Source organism: Apium graveolens, chromosome 7, assembly GCF_009905375.1.
Source record: "Apium graveolens cultivar Ventura chromosome 7, ASM990537v1, whole genome shotgun sequence".
Classification (NCBI taxonomy): Eukaryota; Viridiplantae; Streptophyta; class Magnoliopsida; order Apiales; family Apiaceae; genus Apium; species Apium graveolens.
The window spans coordinates 3,124,866-3,147,219 of record NC_133653.1 but is presented as its reverse complement, the minus strand read 5'-3'; the positions used below and the strand labels follow the sequence as shown (position 1 = coordinate 3,147,219).

Sequence of the window (22,354 nt, the reverse complement as noted above, 5' to 3'; positions counted from 1 at the left end):
CTATATAACTGGTCTATATTATTAGTTAGTTCTCTACTAACTTAAAATTAACTTACTAAATTTAAAAAGATAAAAAATGAATAACTAAATTCAGAATTACTTGCAATCATAATATAAAATAATATAAAATTTACACTACTTTTAATATAAAAGTTAATTTTAATGAAAAATGTTAGTTTTTAAAATTTAACGTATGTATGTTTGGAAAAGTGTTAGTTTTTTTACATTACTCTTAACAAAATAAGATTAAGTTATATATGTCTATGTTAGCATGTGAATTATCGTATGTTACATTTCTTAGGAAATAACGATGGTTTAAATATCTGATTTATGTACATGTATAATCATTATTAACATCTAGTTAGGCAATTGATTACTTAAATAACATGTATTTATAATTATTCAAAAATTAAAATTATGTAATAAATAAATTGCAATAATTTATATATGGTATTCACATTATCACTAACAAACAATCCATATCTGTTTTTTACGCGACCGAGTATCAATCATGTAACATAAAAATAAATTATATATTGTAAGACTTATTATTGATTTTCATGATTTTTTTCAAGAATTTGAAGAAAAAATTGTAATTATATTGCTATTTAAACTATTTTTAAGTTTCTTTCATTACAACTCTAATCTTTCTTCATATAATTATTTGATAATATTGTATACTATTATCCTAAAATTAAATATTTTTAAATTCGATAAAGTTTTATAAATATTAGTTGAACTGGTTAATTTTTTCAAATTATTGAACAATATATATTTATTTTTTAAATAGTATAAAATATATTGAATCAAATGCTACAATATAGTATAGATAACTTTTATTTGAATAATTCATAATATTAAAATAATTCAAAATATTTGTACAATATTATCTTGATAAATAAATATTGTTTATCTAAAAGAATTCTTTTAAAATTGCTTGTTTTTTTAAAGTGAAAAATAAAAAATAAATCGATTTAATATATCATCGTAATTTTAACAAATCTCATGAAATCTCATATCAAATTTCAAATATTTTTAAAATCGGGACAAGTTCCAAAACACTAATGCGCTACCCGTGAAGTTAGTAATTTTAATACAAATAATCAATTGACGTGATCTTATAAATACCTCAAACACATTAATTTATATTAATATAAGATATCAAAAAAATTCACATTATTGGTAATATATTCTCGCCGAACTTGTAATTTAAATTTACTAAACGTAGAATGTGACAATGGTTTTCGGCTAGTAATGTAGTCAAATTTCGAGTATTTTTTGAATAATGGGCCAAATTCTGATTTCAAATTTAAAATAAACTAAAATTCATTGACTCATTATAATTCGAACTTATCTCAATATTTAATATCAATCTAGATTATTTATATATAGGCGATTCTATTTTCAATATTTTCTTTAAAAATTATATATGTACATTTTAATTACTTTTTATAATAAAAAATATGTTAAAAATATATGAGATATATTTTCAAACTAAAAAATAAAAAAAATAAGATAAAAATCAATTTATGTACTATGCCTAACTTTATATTTGTAATTCAGTTCTTTAAAATTAATTGTAAAAATATTCAAGTAACTATCATTTTTTTTGCGGAATTCAAGTAGTTATCTTTAAAGTTAAATAAAATATTTCTTTAGCACACTTACATATTATATGTATGATAAAAAAACACATATGACAATATGGTGTAGTGGTACGAGGTTGTGTAGAAAAATGAAGCAACTCGAGTTCGATTCTCATAAAACACAATTTTTATATAAATATTAAAAACAGGGGTATTTTAGTCTTTTCAATGAGATTTTTTAATTTCAAAATATTATCCATATAAAAGAGATTACACGACACAAATAAGAAAATATATAATTTGACTTATGAGCTATATTATAAATGTTATGTACGTTATTAATGTGTTACATGAAAATCATACACATTGATAAAAACTCAACATATATTTGATATATCTTATAAGTTACAAAATATTTACCAATAAGAAAATAATCAAGAATGTTGCTAACATAATTGTATGACAGTACAAAAAAATCTAAAAAATTAACCATGCCTCGCACTTGTTATTTTGCTCGTTATTATGCTAGTTTTGAAATAAAAACGGCTTTTATGTTATTGATAAAAAGTGTTAGATCAAAATACTTAAATAAACAATCAAGAATTTCGGGTTCAAATTCCAAAAAAACCAACACATTAGATTAAACCGAATTAAATACGTAATTGATTTGGACCTTTTTCATATTCCATTAGAATTCTAATTAATTAAATTGTAGTATATAATTTAGGGCAAAATCTGCTTTTGGTATTGTAATTGTAGTATCACAAACGGGTAAGATTACAAATATATAAAATCTCCCATATTTGTTGGTTGTGACTTGCGAGTATAATCAATATTGTCGAGTTTTGGTTTTGAGATATCGAGGATGAGTCTTACGGAGAATCATCTGAAAGATTGGGAGAAGAAGATTAAACTTGCACGGATTCGGGACTTGAACCGCAAAAATCAACAATCACCACCACCACTGGAGTCGACGGAAACGAAAATTACAAAGAGCTCGATTAGCCATATCCTCTTGAATAAAAGTCATCCATGGGGGTACGATAAACTTGGAAACACTAACATATTCCATCTTTTTGATGCCGCGGATACAAAATACCTGCACACAAGCAATGGTCATAAGGTAAAGTTTAATGCTAATTGCAAACTCTACGTTTTAAGTGTTCTAAATTTTTATTGTTACTAAATTTAGCTCGGGCGATGCCCTATTAATATTTTAGGCTCTGGTGGAAAATATGCTGGTAGGAAAATTAGATAACTGTTTGGTAATTTTTTTTAATTTATGCATATTTTGAGATATAATATATAAAAATAATGTTTTTGAAAAGGCGGGTGAAACTGATAGCTACTTATCGTAAAAGCTAAAAACAGCTTTTTCCAAAAGTCCCCATGTTTTTGCTATCAGCAGCTTTTAGACCAAAAGCCCTTTGTGTCGTAGCTGTTTGCAATGAGTAATACCAAACGGGGCCTTAGTTTATTTGTAATTAACGTGTTAGTTTAGTAAAAAATTATTTTAAGTATATATTAAAGAAAAAGTTATATATATTAATATTTGTGTAATATTATAAAAATAATTTCTTGTGAATGTTATATAAAGGTCATAAAATGATTTTATTTAAAATTTTATAATATTGTGAATCAGTCCAAAGAATGAAAAATGAGTGAGTAATTAGAATTAGAGGGGATGAAAAATGGGGATGGGAGAGAATTAGTGGATATTAATAACTGAGAAATGGAGGATCAAAATTATCTAGGAGAGAGAAGTATAGAATACGAAAGAGGAGATTTTAAAATAATATTAAAAATGTGATTAAATAAGAAATTGACACATAAGCAACCATCACATTATCATATAATAATAACACATTAGCAAGGATGACATATCGGTTGTACTCTGTTTTAGAATATTGTAGATTCGTGTTGGAGGAGTTATTTGTAAATTTTAATCGTGTTCGTTGTCATTGTTGTTGAAATTTGTTGTTTTTGTTGTTCCAAAACTAGGATTCCGTCAATTCTATGATTGATAATTCTCTGATTGATTGACTGTGTGTTCCCCTCTCAGGTTGAGGTTGGCAAACTCAGAAACAAATATGTTATTCTCCATCTCTTGAAAGATTACGTTCACAATGTGGAAGTTACTTGGCCAGAAATCATACCCGACTTGATAGAAACTTACCAAAAATACGGAAAGTCTCAGCTTGAGATTGTCTTTGTTTGGCTTGGTGATGACAAGGACGAGTTCTCTAATCAGTTCTATATGCCGTGGCTTGCTGTCTCACCAAAGGATGAGAGAACCGTCAATGTCCTTGCAAAGGAGTTTGACTTTCCAGGCCCTGTGTGTTTCCTTCTTTTTGATGACAATGGCTCCTTGTGTCTTTACAATGCCAGAACCAACATCAATGCTTATGGTGTCAAAGGGTTTCCTTTTACCCATGAAGATATCGAGAAAGTAGATAGGGATGCTGCAATGCTCCGTTCTAAAATCATCAATGGCGGACTAGTTTCATTGCCTGATATTTTGGGTCCTTGTGTAATTTCCCCGACACGAGACAAGGCAAGTAAACATTTTCCATTTCGCTTGATTGATCATTCGTACCAAAAAATATTACATGTATTTCGCAGTTCCATTCCCATGTATGTTGTGGCTGACCATTCATGTTGGTGGTGTATATTTGCAGGTACCTACCTCCAACTTAGAAAATAAGACTGTGGGTCTTTACATGCTGAACCCATATCCATCTCGTATTATCCTTGAAGAGTTAAAACGTATATGTGAGGATAAAAAAGATGATTTTGTATTAATCCCCATCATCACATCGTACCATTCCTCCTGGTCACGGATTAGAGCCGGATGCAGTGATCTCGAACTTAGTATCCCTTGGTACCATCTACCCGATAATAAGTGTCGTTACTTGCATAAAGTTTTCCATAATAACCTTAAGGATCCGTATCTTTCGTCTGGAGCATGTGATCTAATTATTCTTAAGGGTGATAAGCATCTTCCTGTCAGCTTGTTTGCCTTGCACATATTTGCGTGCTTTGGAATTGATGCATACCCGTTTACCATGGAAAAAGCTGTGCAAGTGGAAAAGAAGGAACAACAAGGAGACTTAGTACTGAAAGACATATTATCCTCCAAGTCTATTTTACGTAAACAAGGTTCTGCCGGCAGTGAGGTATGTATCATTATTTATGAGCACTAGCTCGCATATTATTTTATTGAAAATCTAGTTTCTGTTATTATTATCATACACTATTTTCAATCATATACTATTTTAATTGAAATGTCCTTGGAAACTTGTTCTAATAATATTCCTGGCAACAACAGGTGATCACTGTTTCAGAGCTCGATGGTAAACATGTCTTATTATTGTTTGGGACTCACGGTTGTAAGTCGGAATCATTTGTGTCTACCATGAAGAATTTGTATGTTGACAAGCGACGTGATATTGACTTCGAGATTATCTACATTCATTTGGATATGAGTTTAGAATCTACTTCCTTCTCAAGCACTATCCTGAAAATGCCTTGGGTGGTACACTCGTCTAAACCAGATGTTGCAGTCTCCTTGTTCGAGTGTGTGTTTCCCATGTCTGCACACCTCCCTGCCATTGCAGCCTTTGGGGTAAATGGGCATCTAGAAACAAAAGGATCAGACTTAGCTTCTAATGATAAGTCGGTCTCTCTGTATCCACCATTTATACAGGCTGATATGTATGATGAGGTTTATCAAGAACTGAAAGACGAGCACGGATGGGACTTGGAAAACCTCTTTTACTCTCCTGAGGAGTCAGAGACCAGCTCTTTAAAGTTTAGACAGATTTATGGCTAATAAAGTCCGATGGCTACTTATATGGATCTAGATATCAAAGTCTTTAGGTTCAGCAAAAACTAAAACAATATTGATTTTACGAGGATATTTCTGTAAGGAAATTTGTACTACTTTTATGCGTTTGACCCTTTTATGTGCGATTATTATAATGTGTTTCTGTTCTTGTCTTGATTGGCTTTCGGAATCTATTATATTAATAATGGCCCATGAGGCATTTTAATTATTAAATTCATGAGACATTTTAATCAGATTAAATGATAGTTTTGCCCATACTTGTGAAAAGCCCATTTTGCTCTTTGTGAGTTGTGATTGTTAGGGTTGACATTTGGAACTGGAGGATGAAAAGAAGATGATCTAGAGTGTGTTTAGATTAATTTGCTAGCATAGCCTGGTTTCATATGCAGAGTTGGAGGTTTAAAAACTGAGAATCGAGAGTTGTAGTAGGTGTAGAGCTGTGTGTAGAGGTGGCCAGATGAGCGGTCCGAACCAGCCTGTGGGGTTAGTGTGGATGAGTAAATGGATTATGTGGGTAAATTGCATGACTCTGGCTGTCCAAGGTAATTGCATGATCTGTTCCCGTATTTTATTTCTTCTTGTCTCGTTTATTTTTTCCCGGTTAATTACGGCTCATAAAGTATCGGTTGTTGTTTGTGAATTGCATAATTTGTGGCATTTGGGATTTGGTTAATTTGCTTAGATTAGTGAAGATGGGAATTTATATGCTGGAAATTAGTGCTCTATCTAATTCTATTATTCTGTCATATGGAATTCTAAATTTTAGGGTTGAACAGATTGTTTTGTCAGAAGGAAATAGTTCATATAGGTAAAACATCAAGAAGGCAGAACAAAATAAAATATAGATATTATGAATTATTAAATAGAAAAGAAAATTTTGAACTTTCTTCTATAAAGAAGATGGGCAGTGGTACTGATCATGGGTAATGTGAGTGTGGAAAAGAGGTTCTTATAGCTAGGAATGTCTACAACTTAATTCCATCTATATCCGAATTTATATCCGAATTTCATCCGCTTTTAATCCGAATTACACCCGAACCGAATCATATCCGATCCGATCCGAATGGTCTTCAATTGTATCATAATCCGAAAGTAAAACCGATCCGAAACCGATCCGGTTATCCGATTTGCCAGGTCTACTCGGCATAGCTAGGAATGTCTACAACTTACTTCCATCTATATGTGATTTGTTGTGTATGAGCCTGGACCCAATACTATGAATTAGCTGGGAGTGACTCTGGTCTGGTTCTGAATTCACCTACATGCATTAGGGAGTAAGCACCAGCTCCTTGGGGCATATTTCTAAGTATTTGTGGTACGTTTTGCAGCGCAGTCCAATAGAGAAATCTAACAGTTTGTCATATCTATCAGCAGGGGGAGGTTGCCTTAACTAGTAAGCTAATTGATCCGGACTCTTCAATTTTGCCCTCATACCCGTGTCCATCGGAGATGACATGGGTGTGGATATAGGATCTGAGTCGGATCCCTTGTATGAAAATCGGACACTTTAATCTTAAAAAATCTAGTTCAAAATAATTTATAAGGCCTCACAACAACTTAATCCTCTTAATTCTTGGGAGGAATGTCTATAAATTACTATTTTCATGTTATCCATTTAATTTATGTTATAAATACGACATAAACAATTATATATATATGCTCACTTTATGTGGTAGAAGACAAGAATTTACAAATGTAATGTATAAAAAGTAGGTATAATTTCGCTAATGGGAAGATTATATGCCGAATCCCCGCAACTGTGTCCAATTTTGGATCCATATCCACCAATCCTATTTTTCTAAAAACTAAGTGTCCGGCACTTGGATTTGCACCTGTATCCGACACTCGTACCCGCGTCCGGGTAACTTAGCTATTAAGCATGCACTCAATGTAAGAAAGTATGATTTTATCAATACCTTGTTTGTATTGTTTAAAACCTTCATAGTGTATATATATAGGTTGATACCTTTGATGGATATATTAAGGATAGTTCTTACCTGCCTGCTTATGAAATTATAGTCCTACCTAAATGATGTGTGCACATGTAGTTTTTTTTCTGGATTATGAGATCTTAGTTTATTAATCAGTTGACAAAGTGTTGTTATATCGGATGCATTTCGTGTCAAACTGGAAGAAACATTGGTGCAAACTTGGTGAGGCAAGGAGCTGCGAAGATCAATGACTTGGCTGGTAATGGGATAACAACATCTGTTGTTCTTGCACAAGGTCTTATCGCTGAAGGTGTTAAAATTATATGTGATGGTTAGAACTTACAATGTTAATGATGAAGTTTCAGGTTGAAGATGGTGAATTGGCAGACGTAGCTGCAGTTAGTGCTGTAAGCTATCCTCTCAAGGTAATCGCCAAAAATGCTGGTGTTAATGGAAATGTTGTCAGTGAAAAGGTAATTGAAACCTTTTGGCTTTAATTTTATTTTTCATTTCGATTAGGTTTTCCTGCTTTATGATGTAGTACGTTTCATTTTACACGAAATTTTGCAATCCAGGTACTTACCTTAGACGATCAGAAGTATGGATATAATGCAGCCACCGGAAACTAAGAAGATTTGATGGCTGCTGGGATTATTGACCCGACCAAGGTGAGCGAGGTGTTAAAATACTACAAACACATTCAATACGAACTCAGGCCAGTGAAGCTTTTTGCATATGGTATATTATTTCCTGAATATTTAAAAGTTTAAGTCAGAAAAATCAGGATATAATGATGCAAAGAAGATTAAACTAATTTAGATAATTAAAAGAAAATTAAATAAATTGACGATAAAAGCAACTGTGTAAATTACCAGCACTAACACACATAGAAAATCTTGGAATCAAAGATGTTTAAAGGTAAAAATCTTGGAATTATTTGATCTGCATGTCACTAGGTGGATTTCAGTTTATAATGTGATATTTGATTGGCTTTCTTTTATAATATGTAAAAAGAGTTCATATTGAATGTGCTTGCATTATTTAAACACATCACGCACCTTGGTTGGGTTTTTTTTTTACAATAGTCGTACTTGCATTTCTTATAAAGCTTCAGAACAAATTACATGATGAATAAAATCGGGAGCATTAACATACCATTCTGAAAATCTGATGTAGAATAAGCCGTCCGCTAACGCATGAGCCACCCCATTCGCAGATCTATGAGTAAAACATAAAACTTCATCAAAGTGTTGAAATAAATCAACACAATCTTGTATCAAAATACGACCTTCCTCCCACTCCTTTGCAAGCTTTTGCAAGAATCTGTGAATCAGTTTCAAAAACACATTTGCATAAGTTCTTGTCTTTGGCCCATAACATTGCTTCTTTCAAACATAAAGCTTCAGCTTCTCAATACCTCTGGTGATAAAAACAGCGTCTGCAGGGCTGCAACTCCCTGGATCACATTAAAGCAATTCATGCAAATTCACAAAGCCAGGTTTTTATATTTGGCTGAGCATAACTACGTCGCTTAATACTATTCCAGATCTTTCTAAGTAACACACAGAAAGCAGGTGCATTACATTAGTACCTCAGCGACATCGTGTTGCTCAGCTAATAAATATTGTTAACCTGGGCTCTTTCCCCTAATCATATGTGACACCCCCTCCTTGGATGGTGCTCATTCATTGTGCTTACGTGCCAAATAATCAGGGTGAAGATCAAATTTAGCCTATTTTTACACAAAATTAACAAAAATGACCAATTTCTGAAAAGTTGACCAACTTTAGCCGATGGGATACCGAACTGTCAGTGGAGTATTCATTTTATATGAGATACCCAGTTGTCAGTGGAGTATCCCATATATGAAATATCCACTCAACTCCCAATGGAATATCTTATACAAATTAGAATACCCAACTAACAGTGGAGTATTTAATCGCCTAAAATTGGCCACTTTTTTCGGAATGACTATTTTGATTAAATTTTTAAAAAAATTGGCTATTTTTTAGAACAAACCAACCTAAACCTCAGGAGAGCCTGCACAAGGTGCCCAAAGTAAAATCACCCGAAAAAAGAAAATTCTCCGCAATATAAAAACTTTAGAGATGTGATTTAGGAACATTAAGTTTTAAAAAATTACAAATAAAATTAGAGCTTAAGAGCAGCTCCAATGCTGTTGCCCATATTTACTGGTCCCACTTCAAGTCCACCTATGCAAAGCTGGACAGTGAATTAAATTTGGCCAATCATGTATAATGGGAAGCCCATTTCACCTTTGCATTAGACAGCTTTTTATTTTTTATATTATAATAATTGTTTAGATATAATTTTGTAGACTATTTATATTATATTATATTATATAATTTTGATTTTTTATGAAGTAAAAATTATGAATTGTGAGCTGATTATTTATAGGAAAAAAATATAACCGTTTAATATATACGTTAGAAATGTAACGTTCATATGGCACTAGCAAATTGAATGAATTGATAAAATATTACTAACGTAAACTTAAAAAGCAAAAGCAGGTATTATAATATATAAAGTGGCAGAGTTGGTCATGACCAGATGATTGGCCGTGCCCATTTGTGTGGATATGCTCCAACGCATGAAATGTAAAGTGACCAGCCCATTTTCTTTTTCTCGTGTCCCAATGCACCCAAATGGGCAGCATTGGAGCTGCTCTAAGAATCCTGAAAGACATTATTTCACTGAGAGCATCACTAGTACCCTTTTCATATCCAATTTGATATATTCTAATAAAATCAAATTATTATAATTCTAATATAATCAAATTAAACCTATATAATTAGGGCTTGGTATCATAGAGATATGCCATTATCTTTTTGTTACTAATCGATTAAACACGCATACGCCGGGGATTCGAACTCCCAACCTCCCGGTACAAGAGGTGAACCATTACACCAACCCTTCGTCGGCACATAGGCCAAACACGCACTGAAAACCTTGAACAAAATATATATATATCCCAGTCCCACCGTGTGCGGCAGTATAATCAATGTTATCAACAAACAATCAGGGTTGAGTATTGGTTTTGAGAAATCGAAGGATGAGTCTTACTGAAAGATGCCATACTTGTATGGCTGAATGGACGAAAAAGATGAAAGATGCACAGATTGATGCCGATATATGTCTGGCCGAATGGGTGGAAAACATGAAAGATGCACAGACTGATGCTGATATATGTCTGGCCGAATGGGTGGAAAAAATAAAAGATGCACAGGTTGATGCTGATACATGTAAGACTGAATGGATGAGAAAGATGATGGATGCACAGATGGATGCACAGATGGATGCACAGATTCAGAACGGGAAGCGTAAATATGAACCACCACGACCACCCCCACCACCACCACCACAGGAGTCTCCGGAAAAAGACAGTCCAGCGAAGTCAGTCAGAGATATTCTCTTAAAGAAAAGTTATCATCCATGGGGGTATGATAAATTTGGCAACACTAACCTGTTCCATCTTTTCGATGCCGCGAAAACACAATACCTGTACACTAGAAAAGGTGAAGAGGTAAAGTTCAATGCTAAGTTTATTTTATAAGTTGTAAATTTTTGTAATTGATTATTGGATTTTTCTTAGCATGTGTGATAGATGAGTTGTAAAAATTTGATTGGTGGAAAACTCATTAATAATGATGGATCCCTCGCATACACAAAAATCTCCGTCAATCAAATTTTTACAAATTTTTACAACTAATCTATCACAATTCTTAGCATGTGCCCATGGGTACACACTAGACAGACCGTTGATTATTAGCGTTAGAGGAGTTATTTGTAGATTTTAATGGTGTTCTCCTCTCAGGTTGATGTTGAACAACTCAGGGGCAAATTTGTTATTGTCCATCTCTTGAGAGAATTTGTCCACGATGTGGAAGTTACTTGTCCAGAAATCATACCTGACTTGATAGAAACTTACCAATTCTACGGCAAATCTAAGCTTGAGATTGTGTTTCTTTGGCTTGGTGACGACAAGGACGCGTTCTCTGATCACTTCATCTATATGCCTTGGCTTGCTGTCTTGCCAAAGGATGAGAGAACCATCAATGTCTTTGCGGAGGAGTTTGACTTTCCAGGCCCTGTGTGTTTCCTTCTTTTTGACAAGGACGGCTCATTGTGTCTTCACAATGCCAGAACCAACATCAATGCTTATGGTGTCTTAGGTTTTCCTTTTACCCATGAAGAGATCAAGAAAGTAGGCAAGGATGCTGCCAAACTCCGTTCTCAAATCATCGATGGCAAACTAGCATTGCCTGATATTTTGGGTGCTCATGTAATTTCACCGAAAGGAGACAAGGCAAGTAAACATTTTCCATTTCGCTTGCAAGGCACAGATTCATCATTATATGTTGTGACTGACCTATGTTGTGACTCACCTTTCGTGTTTGTGTATATTTGCAGATACCTACCTCTGACTTGAAAAATAAGACTGTGGGTCTTTACATGCTGAACCCATATCCATCTCGTATTATCCTTGAGGAGTTGAAACGTATCTGCGAGGATAAGAAAGATGATTTTGTCTTAATTCCCATCATCACATCGTACCATTCGTCCTGGTCATGGATCAGAGCCGAATGCAGCCAGCTTGAATGTAGTATCCCTTGGTACATTCTTTCCTCTATTAAGTGTCGCTACTTGCATAAAGTTTTCCAAAATAACCTTAAGGACAAGTACCGTTCGTCTGGAGCATGTGATCTAGTTATTCTCAAGGGCGATAAGCATCTTCCTGTCAGCTTTTTTGCCTTGCACATCCTTGCGCTCTTTGGAGTTGATGCCTACCCGTTTACCATAGAAAACGCTGTGCAGGTGGCAAAGGAGGAACAAGGCGACATAGTACTGAAGGAATTTTTTTCGTCCAAGTCTATTTTACATAGACAAGGCAGTGAGGTACTGTCATTATTTGTGAGAACTATCTAGCATGATTATAGTTTTTATTTTTATTATCATATACTATTTTATTGAAACATACTCTGAAACATGTACTAATAATCTGCCTAGCAGGAGGCGATCCCTGTTTCAGACCTCAATGGTAGACGCGTCTTGTTATTGTTTGGGACTCATAATTGTGAGTGGGAATCGTTTTTGTCTACAATAAGGAACGCGTATGTTAACAAGCCACCTGATGGTGATTTCGAGATTATCTACATTCATTTGGATATGAATTTAGAATCTACTTCCTTCTCATGCACTGTCGAGAAAATGCCTTGGGTGGTACACTCGTCTAAACCAGAGGTTGCAGTTTCGTTGTTCCAGTGTGTGTTTCCCATATCTGCACACCTCCCTGCCATTGCAGCCTTCGGGGTAAATGGGCACCTAGAAACAAAAAGATCAGACTTAGCTTCCAATGATAAGTTGGTCTCTCAGTATCCACCATTTATACAGGCTGATATGTATGATGAGGTTTATCAAGAACTAAAAGACGAGCACGGATGGGACTTGGAAAACCTCTTTTACTCTCCTGCAGAGGTAGAGATCGGCTCTTTAAAGTTTAGACAGATTTATGGCTAAATCAGTCAGATGGCGCTATTTATATGTATTTAGTTATTAAGGGTTACAAGAACTCTGAAAATAGTCTTTTCATGAAATACAAGAGTGATGTCAGATTACCACATGTTTCAAGACATTCTTCAGTGCCTGCTCATTCAAAAGTCTTTTGCATTGTGTACACAATATAGTTATAATAGCTTAAAGAATGTTGTAGTTGGTTTGAGAGGTATATTAAGCAAATAGCTTAAAGACCCTAGTTGTGTGGTTTACAGATTAAGCCTAATCCACACTTAAGCACCTCAGTGAAAATCATTCAGACCTTATGCAATATCTATCCTACTGCATACATGACCATAATGAAAGTTTTATTTGGCAGTTCAGAGAAGTAGTTCACAGTTTTATGAAGTAGACTCTGTAGTTCTGTTTGGATTATGAAGCAGGTTAGCTTGACTCTGCTTGGTTGTTTTGCCCTTTTTTTGCTCTCTATTCAAGATCTATTTCCTTAGATTGCTTATAGATAGGTCTCTCTGTGGTATGTCAAGAGCAAGGATCAACCTATGAACATTCTTTACTATTTCTTAATATACATATGCAGCTTAGCAAAAAAAAGATAGATACCCTACATATGATATGGGACAAGATCTTGAACTTCCATATGAGAATTTCACAAATGGGTTAAAATGAAGAAAGTTGCTGGTATGAAGAAAAACAAACAAATGTCAATTATCAAATACATAACAAACCCTTTAAAGATAAAGTGAAACAGTTACATCTAAATAAGCTTATGAGAGACTCTCTTCACCATAGTTTCTCTGTTAACCTAATCATGAATGAATTTACAGCGACTGCATCCAAAACAAGCCATGATGATTCAAAAAGTTCGTGAAAGAATTCAGCTCCAGTCTCCTCGGCAGCATTTCTGAAAGCGATCCCGAATGCATTCCCTTGAATTGCCCCAAGTCGGGGTTTACCACAAACTCCAACCATCAGTACCTTAGTTCTCTCATGAGTATAGCAAACACATATTAGAGGTTTCATCTTTGCTCCCTTCTCCCGCAAAGCATCCATTAGAAAGTACCCAAATTTTGTTAAAGCCTGAGGATACCCCAAAAGCTTTGCATCAGATGAATCTTCAAGCTTTACCCACCTAAATTTACTGCCACTTCTGATTGAACCCTTCCTAGTGATTGCTGTGCTTCCTTGTCTAAGAATTGCCCTTTGTATCTTAATGGCATGTTGCATTCCACTTGCCAGCTTATCAAGCTTGTTTAAGGACAAGGAATCATAAGCCACGCCAAACTGTTTGGAAGCACAGGAGCCATCTGATTCTACTGAAGACTCTAATAGGGCAGTAACTCCATACACAACATCAGCTGCAGATATCTTCGAACTATAGCCATGTAATAGCAAGAAACCTCTATAGTAAAAATCTGTAAGGCCATACTCTGGCAGAAAATGCTCGAACATACCCTTCATTTTGCGCTTGATCTCAATACTCATGTACTGAAACTTTTGTTTGCACTCTTCAAGAGAAAATCCCATTTGAGCAAGAAGCAGCATAAGCTTTTTCATCCCATTGTCATTCCACGTCTTCAATTTGGTTGCCATGTATGACGAGCATAGCATTGAATCAAACAAATTCCATTCCTGTAACAACATTAGCCTTGGCTCATCTTCATATGCAATTCTTGATGCATCTGGTGCAGAAACCTTTGTTCCATCCTTAAGCGTGACTGTATGAACACCATCCAAATTCCCAGAACTATTAATATGCTGTTCAAGCTCCATTACCCCAGCTTGGTATCTCTCATTTGTCAACCTCTCATGAACAAACTGATCAGTCAAAGCAACACAAGCCAACCACAGCAACTCATTAGTATTCTTCCTCGAAAGATGAGACAATTCATACATCAAACACCCAGACGGTTTCCCATGAAAAGTACCCATATAATAATACTCTTTCTTCAACTTCCTATAAAGCTTAACGGGATCTTTCTCCCCTTCATCTGAAACCCTCCTCTTCTTCCTATTCCCACTCCCTTCTTCCTCCTCCCCATCACTCACATCCTCCTCATCACTATCCTCCTCTTCCTCAATCTCATCATCACTTTCCAAATCACCAGCATTAGCCAACGCCGACACATCAAAATCATACGCCAAATCCGCCTGATGCTCATCATCACGCGTATACAACACAACAACCCTCTCATTCAAATCACTCAAATTATGCAAATGAATAGGCCTATGACTATCCACAACAAAAACCCGCGCCATTGGACCCACATCAAGAACCTTCCTTAAATCCCTATGACACCCCCAATTAATCAACAAAATCGTAACAAACTCGTCCTCATCCACACTACTCAAACTAGACCCCGCGTACTTATGAATCTCCTTAAACGTCGAAACAGGATAACACGCATACCTAACCGAATCAGATTCAAGAACATGCCCAATAATCTTTAAAGCACAAAGCGAATCGACATCAGAAGTCGAAGGAAATATAAGTAAAGGAGTGGAAGAAGCTGAAGATAGCGCAGATTTCCGCAATTTACTGTAAAAAGTTTCGATATTTTGCTCTCTCACCATAATTATTCGAAATGGGCTTCTCTAATTTTCAATCAAGAATCAAAATCTAACAATATAACATCCCACACACATATACAATCCCTAAAATCAAATCAAAACCCCTAAAATACCACCAATCCCTAAACACACATACAACCCTATAATTAAATCATGTTTATATGCAATTGGGATAGTAATTAAAGAGAAATTGAATCAAAGAGTTACCTCAGGAGATTGATTAAAAGGTTGGACTAATCTGAGTCTCTCTCCCACCCACTCTCTCTCTCTCTCTCTAGATTGATTAAGGGCTGGTCTAATCTCTCTCTCTCTCTTTCTTCTCTCTCTCTCTTCTCTCTCTCTCTCTTCTCTATCTCCCTCTCTCTCCCTCTCTCTCTCTTCTCTATCTCCCCCTCTCTCTCTCTCTCTGAGTACTGTGTACAATAATAGAAAATGAGAAAGATATGAATGTAACGAGGGGTTTGATTCAAAATGAGGCTGAAAATTGAGTGAAATTTTAAAATTTTGAGGTGCCCGCGAAAATTTGGCGGTGAAAGAGGGCAAAATTAATTTTAGGTTTAGGTTTTGATTTCAGATCTGTTTTTCAAGACGTTGACAATGACATCATCCAAACACTGCTTTACACTTTTTCTTTCATTTTTTTTCCTTTTGAAAATTAATTTACAAGCAAAATGTCTCATCTATTGGCTCTTGCTATGGCAAAGTCTTTATTGAAAATTGATAAATAATTTTAATACGAAGTATGTTGTTTTCTGTTATTACCAATTTTGAATTGAGTTCGCGTCATGTCGTATCTAATGATCAAAATACATGTATAGAAATCTAACTGAATTTATATGCGACACGCGTTATATTTAGGGATCAAAATTATTTATAAAATTTTAACTGAATTTAAATACATGTCGCGCCATATTTACAGATCAAAATCATTTACATTTTAACTGAATTTCTATATGTGGTACATGTCAGCGCCATATTTAGAGATCAAAATCATTTACATTTTAACTGAATTTCTATATGTGATTTCCCTATTTGAGTCATACAAGCATGGTTATAAAAATCGGCTGATTTTTCAAAAAATCAAATATAAATCGCTTAAAAATCGGTCAAAAATATCTGTCCGGTTTGACTAATTTTCAATAAATTGTTGATAAATCATTTGATTTTTTAAATATCGTCCAATAAATCGCAAATCGGTAACTCAACCGAATAGTTCCGATTTCCGAAATCTGTAACCATGTGTACAAGTGACAAGTCTTTCTTCTAACACCAGGACAGTGCCACATACAATTCATTGTCCACTGTCTACTGCACATAGTGCAGTTCCTACATAATAAGTGTTTCTGAATAATTTTTTAATGAAACTGTGTTTTTTAAATGACTAGGAAGAAGGCAAGAGATTATACAAAAAAGATGATGAATATAAAAGAATATGTCTCCAGTTCTCTTTCAGCCACTTGCAACTGAGGAAACAAGAATATGTATATTACACACTGGTACTACTAGAAAAAAGACAAATGGTTGAAGCCAAATTAAAACCTTACAAAATAAAAAGTGGGAACAAGAAGGTTCAAACATTAAAATTTAGGGGCCTGTTTATTGTATGGTGGTGTAGGGGAAAAAGTAGTGCACAATCATATACCAAAGAATGCAGCAGCATATTGCTTGAAAGAAGCAGTGTTGCGGACGGAGACTTTAAGAGCTATTTACAGGTTCCAAACGCCTTTTAGGTGGAACGTACTTGGAGTTTAAGCCCTTACTTTCCGAAGCATGGAAAACAGCTGCTCTTGGACTGCAGGGAAAATTTTGCAAGAAGAAAAAATTGGTCAGTAGATGCAAACAATTAGGAGTTCGGAGAAGATATGTTGTATGACGGACCTTGTGGTCATTCTGTTTTCTTCGGTTGGCATAAGATGGGTCTGAAGCTATGTTATTTGGTGTGCCTGATATTTTTTCCTCACGCACTTTGTTGAAAATGTGGGTGTAGTTGTCAGCAGAGGCAGGATCATTCTCATCCCATTCACCAAATCGAGGAACTGCAGCACCTTTATCGGGCTAGCATGACAAAATAGTAAAATTGTTATTGATCATCTGTCACAGAAGGCAGGTATTAATACAGCTTCTACAAGTGTTAAATTTTTAAGAACTCCGTTATCTGTGTTATGTAGCCAAGCACTTTAGATAGAAAGCTCAGTAAAGAGATTTTGAAGACAACCATATGAATCCACATTCAGTAGAGAACTTTAAGTTCAACCTTGTACACGCACAAGTACAGACACAAAAAATGAAGCCAAGAAGAAAGGAAGCTAAAGCTGTAAGGAATGTGAACATATTATATTTGAGAAGCAAGTTGAAATAAAGTGAAAGTATACTGAAAGTAAGTGATAGCATAATGGTATACTGTGTAGGGAAGAATTCTTTAATATACAGTAATGTATACTGTGTATATGTGACACATGGAAGAGTCCTTACAAAATACATTTAGTAAAGACTTATAATGATACATCATGATGGATTTAGAGGGAGTCGGAGAAGAAGGGGAAGGAGAAAGCATTAAGAAGAATTCAACATTCAAAACTCTCCCCTTCATCAAACATCAAGAAAATAGACAAACAGTACTCATGAAGTGGATCAAAGGGTTTTCATAAAAATACAAACAAATCCAAAGGCAAATAGAAAATTTATGAAGAACTTACAGATTCATCTCCTCGAGAAACTGGCTTCATTCTTGATCGTCCAGGTGTACCATGGCTACTATCATAAGAATGTTTGCCTTCCAAAGCAGGAGATGAGCTGCCTTTCCCAGCGAGTTTTGCCTGGTATTGGGGATGAAGTGGTGATCGATCAATGCTATGCTCAGATCCAGTACTTGCCCTTGAAGGTCGGCCAGAACCTGATCCATGGCCTCCTCGATTTTGATACGCTGACCCCGTACTACCTCGACGACCAGTATTTTCATTACGGGGTGGAGCATCATGGTACTGCCTAGGATCAGCGCTCTCCCTGCTTGATTGCCTCTCATGTGTTGCAGGTTTAGCTTCCTTCCCTCCTACTATTTCCTCTGGTGCACGTCTGGCTCTAGCTGGTGGCTCTTGAACTGAATCAGGAAACAGGTCTGGATTCTCCTGAGGATCATTTGGGTTTATCATCTTTCCTCCAGTTTTACCCTTGCGCGCCTTCTCAAAGTAAACTGTGTAAGGAACATTATCTTCGCTTTCCCAGTTGCCAAACCTTGGTACGACGGGACGTTGCTGCACCCAAAACAATAAGTCAATAATGATAATACTTAAAACATATTCAGTCCAACAAAGAGTCAAAAACATGCCACACTGAATCTTTACAAATTCCAGTGTATGATTAAGATTAGTATCATTGTAGACCATGAACATCACTGTGTTACTTTTTGCTAATAATAAAGTTATTATAAGAGAATAGCTTCCTTAAATAAGTCAAACAATGTGAAAAGGGGCTTCTCAATTAATGAGATTTCCTCATTTAATCAGAAACATATATACTAATATGTCATCTATCAATTTATTTGTGTTTCAGAGAGTTCTTAGCCGTTGAATAGAAACAAATATACACGAACTATAATTTGAAAAACGACCTTAGCTTCTCAACCTAATTTTATACGCCACCATAAAACTTGCAAGTACAGATATGGAAGCAATTACACAACATATGTTTGCATAACACAAAAGATGTGAGATTTTAAGTTACATTTTAGAAGATACAATTGATTCAAGGGAACGACTAATATCATTCAGTTAGAAGCCGCCTAGCTACTAAGAGATACAAAAAATAAGAACACAGTGATGCAGACTATGTTCATAGGGTTCGGCTATCATTTGAACTCCAACACAGAAGCTTTTTCTTACAGATCCATAATTTGCATAAATTGTGCATGCTTGTTTTCACTTCACAAATTTAAGTTAACCTTCGGAAACCACCTACTTATTATTCAAATACCGGATGAGAAACCAAACATTCCATCAACAAAAAATTCCTTTACATCACGAATTCATAACTCTTCTACAAACGGAACAACATCATAAAGATCCAAAGTACAATCAAATAACTGGCTTAATAGTCAGTTTCTCAAGCTCCTTACTGTAGATTTCTTTCATAAATCATAGCCAATTCTTAGTAAAACACCAAATCATTCAACACACAAAACAACATACTAAAACTTATACCTAAAATTCATCAAGAATTCTATTACAAACAAAACAAAACCAATTCATATAATTCAACACAGCTAATTACAAATACATACAGCACAATTCATAAAAACCCTATATAAAACAAAGCACACCATGCAAGATTCTAAACATAACACAACAAAAAGTCTTGAGCAAAATCTAAAATCATGACAATACACATCATAAAAAAAAATAGTCAAAGGCAAGAAAAGAAGTTACTTACAGTCATGTTTAGTGAATAAAGATGTGATCAAATCCCAGAAAAAGCAAAGCAAGCAGCAGAGATAATAAAATATGATCAAGAAAACTAAAAAAAATAAAGATTGTGAAGAAACAAAGAAAGACAAAGGATGAACCACAGAAATGAAGAGGGTGGGTTGGGTTTGGGAGGTTTATTAAAGTCTGACCGGCGCCACCGGTTGTATCATTTGTGTTTGACTATTCTCCCTAATCTCTCTCTCTCTCTCTCTGTCTCTCTCTGTTTATATATAAGTTAAGATTCTCTATCTTGATGTTCTGTGTACTAGTCTTCTTCTTCCTGTTCTGTTTTATTTACTACTTTCCCTTCAATTTCTTACCAACTATTCCCACCTTACCATTACTTGTAATAAACTGCAAAGTATCCGTTTGTGTCCAAAGTTGGATACATAAAATTTTACATTTTTACGCGGTATTCTTCTTAGTTAAAATTTTAGCGACTCACTTGTTGGCTATATCAAAAATAAAAGATTTGTGAAAATTGTAAATAAAAAAATGAGCTATTAATTTATAATTTATTGACGATTTTTGAAATATCAAATAAATTTGTGAGCGCGTGATTTTCTTTACATGAACAGAGCCGTTCGTGGATAAAACTCGGAATCGGCTCGTTTAAGTTAACTCGGCTTGGCTCGTTTTCTTAAAAGAGTCGATAATGAATATAAAAATGAGCTCGGATAATTAAGCGAGCCGGACCGAGTTTTTTGTATGTTCGGCTCGGACTCTGCTCGTTTAGCGCGGACTCGGCTGATCGTGTAGCATCCGCTTCAATATTTTGACACAGGTTGAATTAAGAGGAGTTATTTCCAGGAAGCTAACAAGGATTATAATTTGCACAAGTAAAAATTTGTAAGCAATTTCATGGGTCCAGCTCCAACTTCCAGGTAACAACTCTAACTATTCATAGTCATTCATATTGTTAGCAACTTTGTGAAGAGATTGAGGCCTTGATTCTTGACTTTTCATTAGACTTTGACAATTTTGACTCTATTTTTATGAGCAAAAAAGTCTAAACTTCAAATTCATGGTTTCAATTTCATGTGTTACTATCGAATTATATTATATATATATATATATTGAAAATCTCCTTGATGGCTTTAGTTTAAACTATATTTTCTCTGTGCATCAGCATTTTTATATCTCAAATAAAACATGCTTGTTTCACACTTGTGTTAAATATATGATTCTATTGGGGCCTTACTCTAACACCTTAAGATTTTAGATGAGCTGGTTACTCAACATGGTATCAGAGCTTAGGCTGGCGGGAGAACTAAGGTTCGATTCCCAGCCACCCCCAAATTGTGGACACTAAAGGCAATTAATACCCCAAAGATGGGTGCCGGTGTTCCACTCTTCGACCCATAAATGGGCTTTCGAGTGAGGGGGAGTGTTAAATATATGATCCTATTGGGGTCTTCCTCTAACACCTTAAGGTTTTAGATGAGCTGGTTACTCAACAACTTGTCCTGTTTGCAGATGGTTATTTGTTTAAACTGCAGCTGACCATTCGTGTCGTTCGTGTATTTTTGTTTCGTATACTTTCGTGTTTCGTGTCGTAAAAATTTAAAACAAAATCAGTTCGTGTACCGTGTGTCTAAAACGGAACACGAAACGAAAATAGCCGAGACTAACCAGAATTTTCGATAAATTTTGGATGTTAATCGAGACTTAACATAAATTTGCTATTAATAGTAAACTAAAAACCGGGATTCGGAAATTTAACAACTGAGTTATAAAGTTCAATCGAATTGCGTTCTAGGCATGGTTATCGAAATCGTTCAATTTTTAAAAAAAAATCGATAAATCGGCCGAAAATACTTGATTAAATCGATAAATCATTTAAATTTTGAAAAATATCCGATAAATAGTAAATTAGTATCTCAACCGATTAGTTTCGATCATGAGACCGGATGGCCGTCCTGGATGTCATATGAGCGACTCCTAAGTTAAATTAAAGAACTCATTCCAAAGTTTCAACTAGCACCAGCAGGGTTTTTAAAAATATAGTTTACACTGTGCATAAATTATGTGCATAGGGGATAAGTTAGCTGGGGCTGTTCTGCTTTATTTTATATCAAAATATTCAGGTTTTGCCGTTCAATTTTATTCATCTCCGGTCCCATTAAAAGGTTGTGGTACCACTACTATTATTATTGTAGACATGTCAGTAATATTAGCTATAACTAGTACGAAGCATGGACTGATTATAATATTTATACTTTTATTATTTTATTATAATATTTACGTATTATTTTGTATGTATTATATTATTGACAGATTTAAAATTTAGATAGTTAAAATTTTAAAAAGTCATACTGCAATCTATAGTACGTTTCGTTGCACGGGTGGAGAGGCTACAGGAAAGTGTGAATCTTGAATAATAATGGTAGATGTTGATGATTTGATGTTTTTTTAAATAAAAAATGC

At 34.7% G+C, this 22,354-nt stretch overlaps 4 protein-coding genes across 4 annotated transcripts; 2 read left to right on the top strand and 2 right to left on the bottom strand.

The window, feature by feature from the left end:
- Positions 1-2,319: 2,319 nt before the first annotated feature.
- LOC141672314 (putative nucleoredoxin 1) lies at positions 2,320-5,607 on the top strand. Its single transcript, XM_074478885.1, has 4 exons — positions 2,320-2,709; positions 3,649-4,140; positions 4,265-4,762; positions 4,915-5,607. The coding sequence occupies exons 1-4, from the start codon at positions 2,452-2,454 to the stop codon at positions 5,416-5,418; spliced, it is 1,752 nt and encodes a 583-aa protein (XP_074334986.1). The 5' UTR covers positions 2,320-2,451; the 3' UTR covers positions 5,419-5,607.
- Positions 5,608-10,192: 4,585 nt separating this feature from the next.
- Positions 10,193-13,156, top strand: LOC141671404 (uncharacterized). Its single transcript, XM_074477642.1, has 3 exons — positions 10,193-10,908; positions 11,200-12,281; positions 12,396-13,156. Exons 1-2 carry the CDS (start codon positions 10,438-10,440, stop codon positions 11,812-11,814), a joined length of 1,086 nt encoding a protein of 361 aa, XP_074333743.1. The 5' UTR covers positions 10,193-10,437; the 3' UTR covers positions 11,815-12,281; positions 12,396-13,156.
- A 400-nt stretch (positions 13,157-13,556) lies between these two features.
- On the bottom strand, positions 13,557-16,052 carry LOC141675308 (uncharacterized). The gene has a single exon (XM_074482026.1). It carries the CDS (start codon positions 15,468-15,470, stop codon positions 13,680-13,682), a length of 1,791 nt encoding a protein of 596 aa, XP_074338127.1. The 5' UTR covers positions 15,471-16,052; the 3' UTR covers positions 13,557-13,679.
- Positions 16,053-16,867: 815 nt separating this feature from the next.
- Positions 16,868-20,228, bottom strand: LOC141671405 (RPM1-interacting protein 4-like). The gene is made up of 4 exons (XM_074477643.1): positions 19,893-20,228; positions 18,164-18,718; positions 17,346-17,522; positions 16,868-17,259 (listed from the first exon to the last, which is right to left on the bottom strand). Exons 1-4 carry the CDS (start codon positions 19,896-19,898, stop codon positions 17,224-17,226), a joined length of 774 nt encoding a protein of 257 aa, XP_074333744.1. The 5' UTR covers positions 19,899-20,228; the 3' UTR covers positions 16,868-17,223.
- Positions 20,229-22,354: the final 2,126 nt, after the last annotated feature.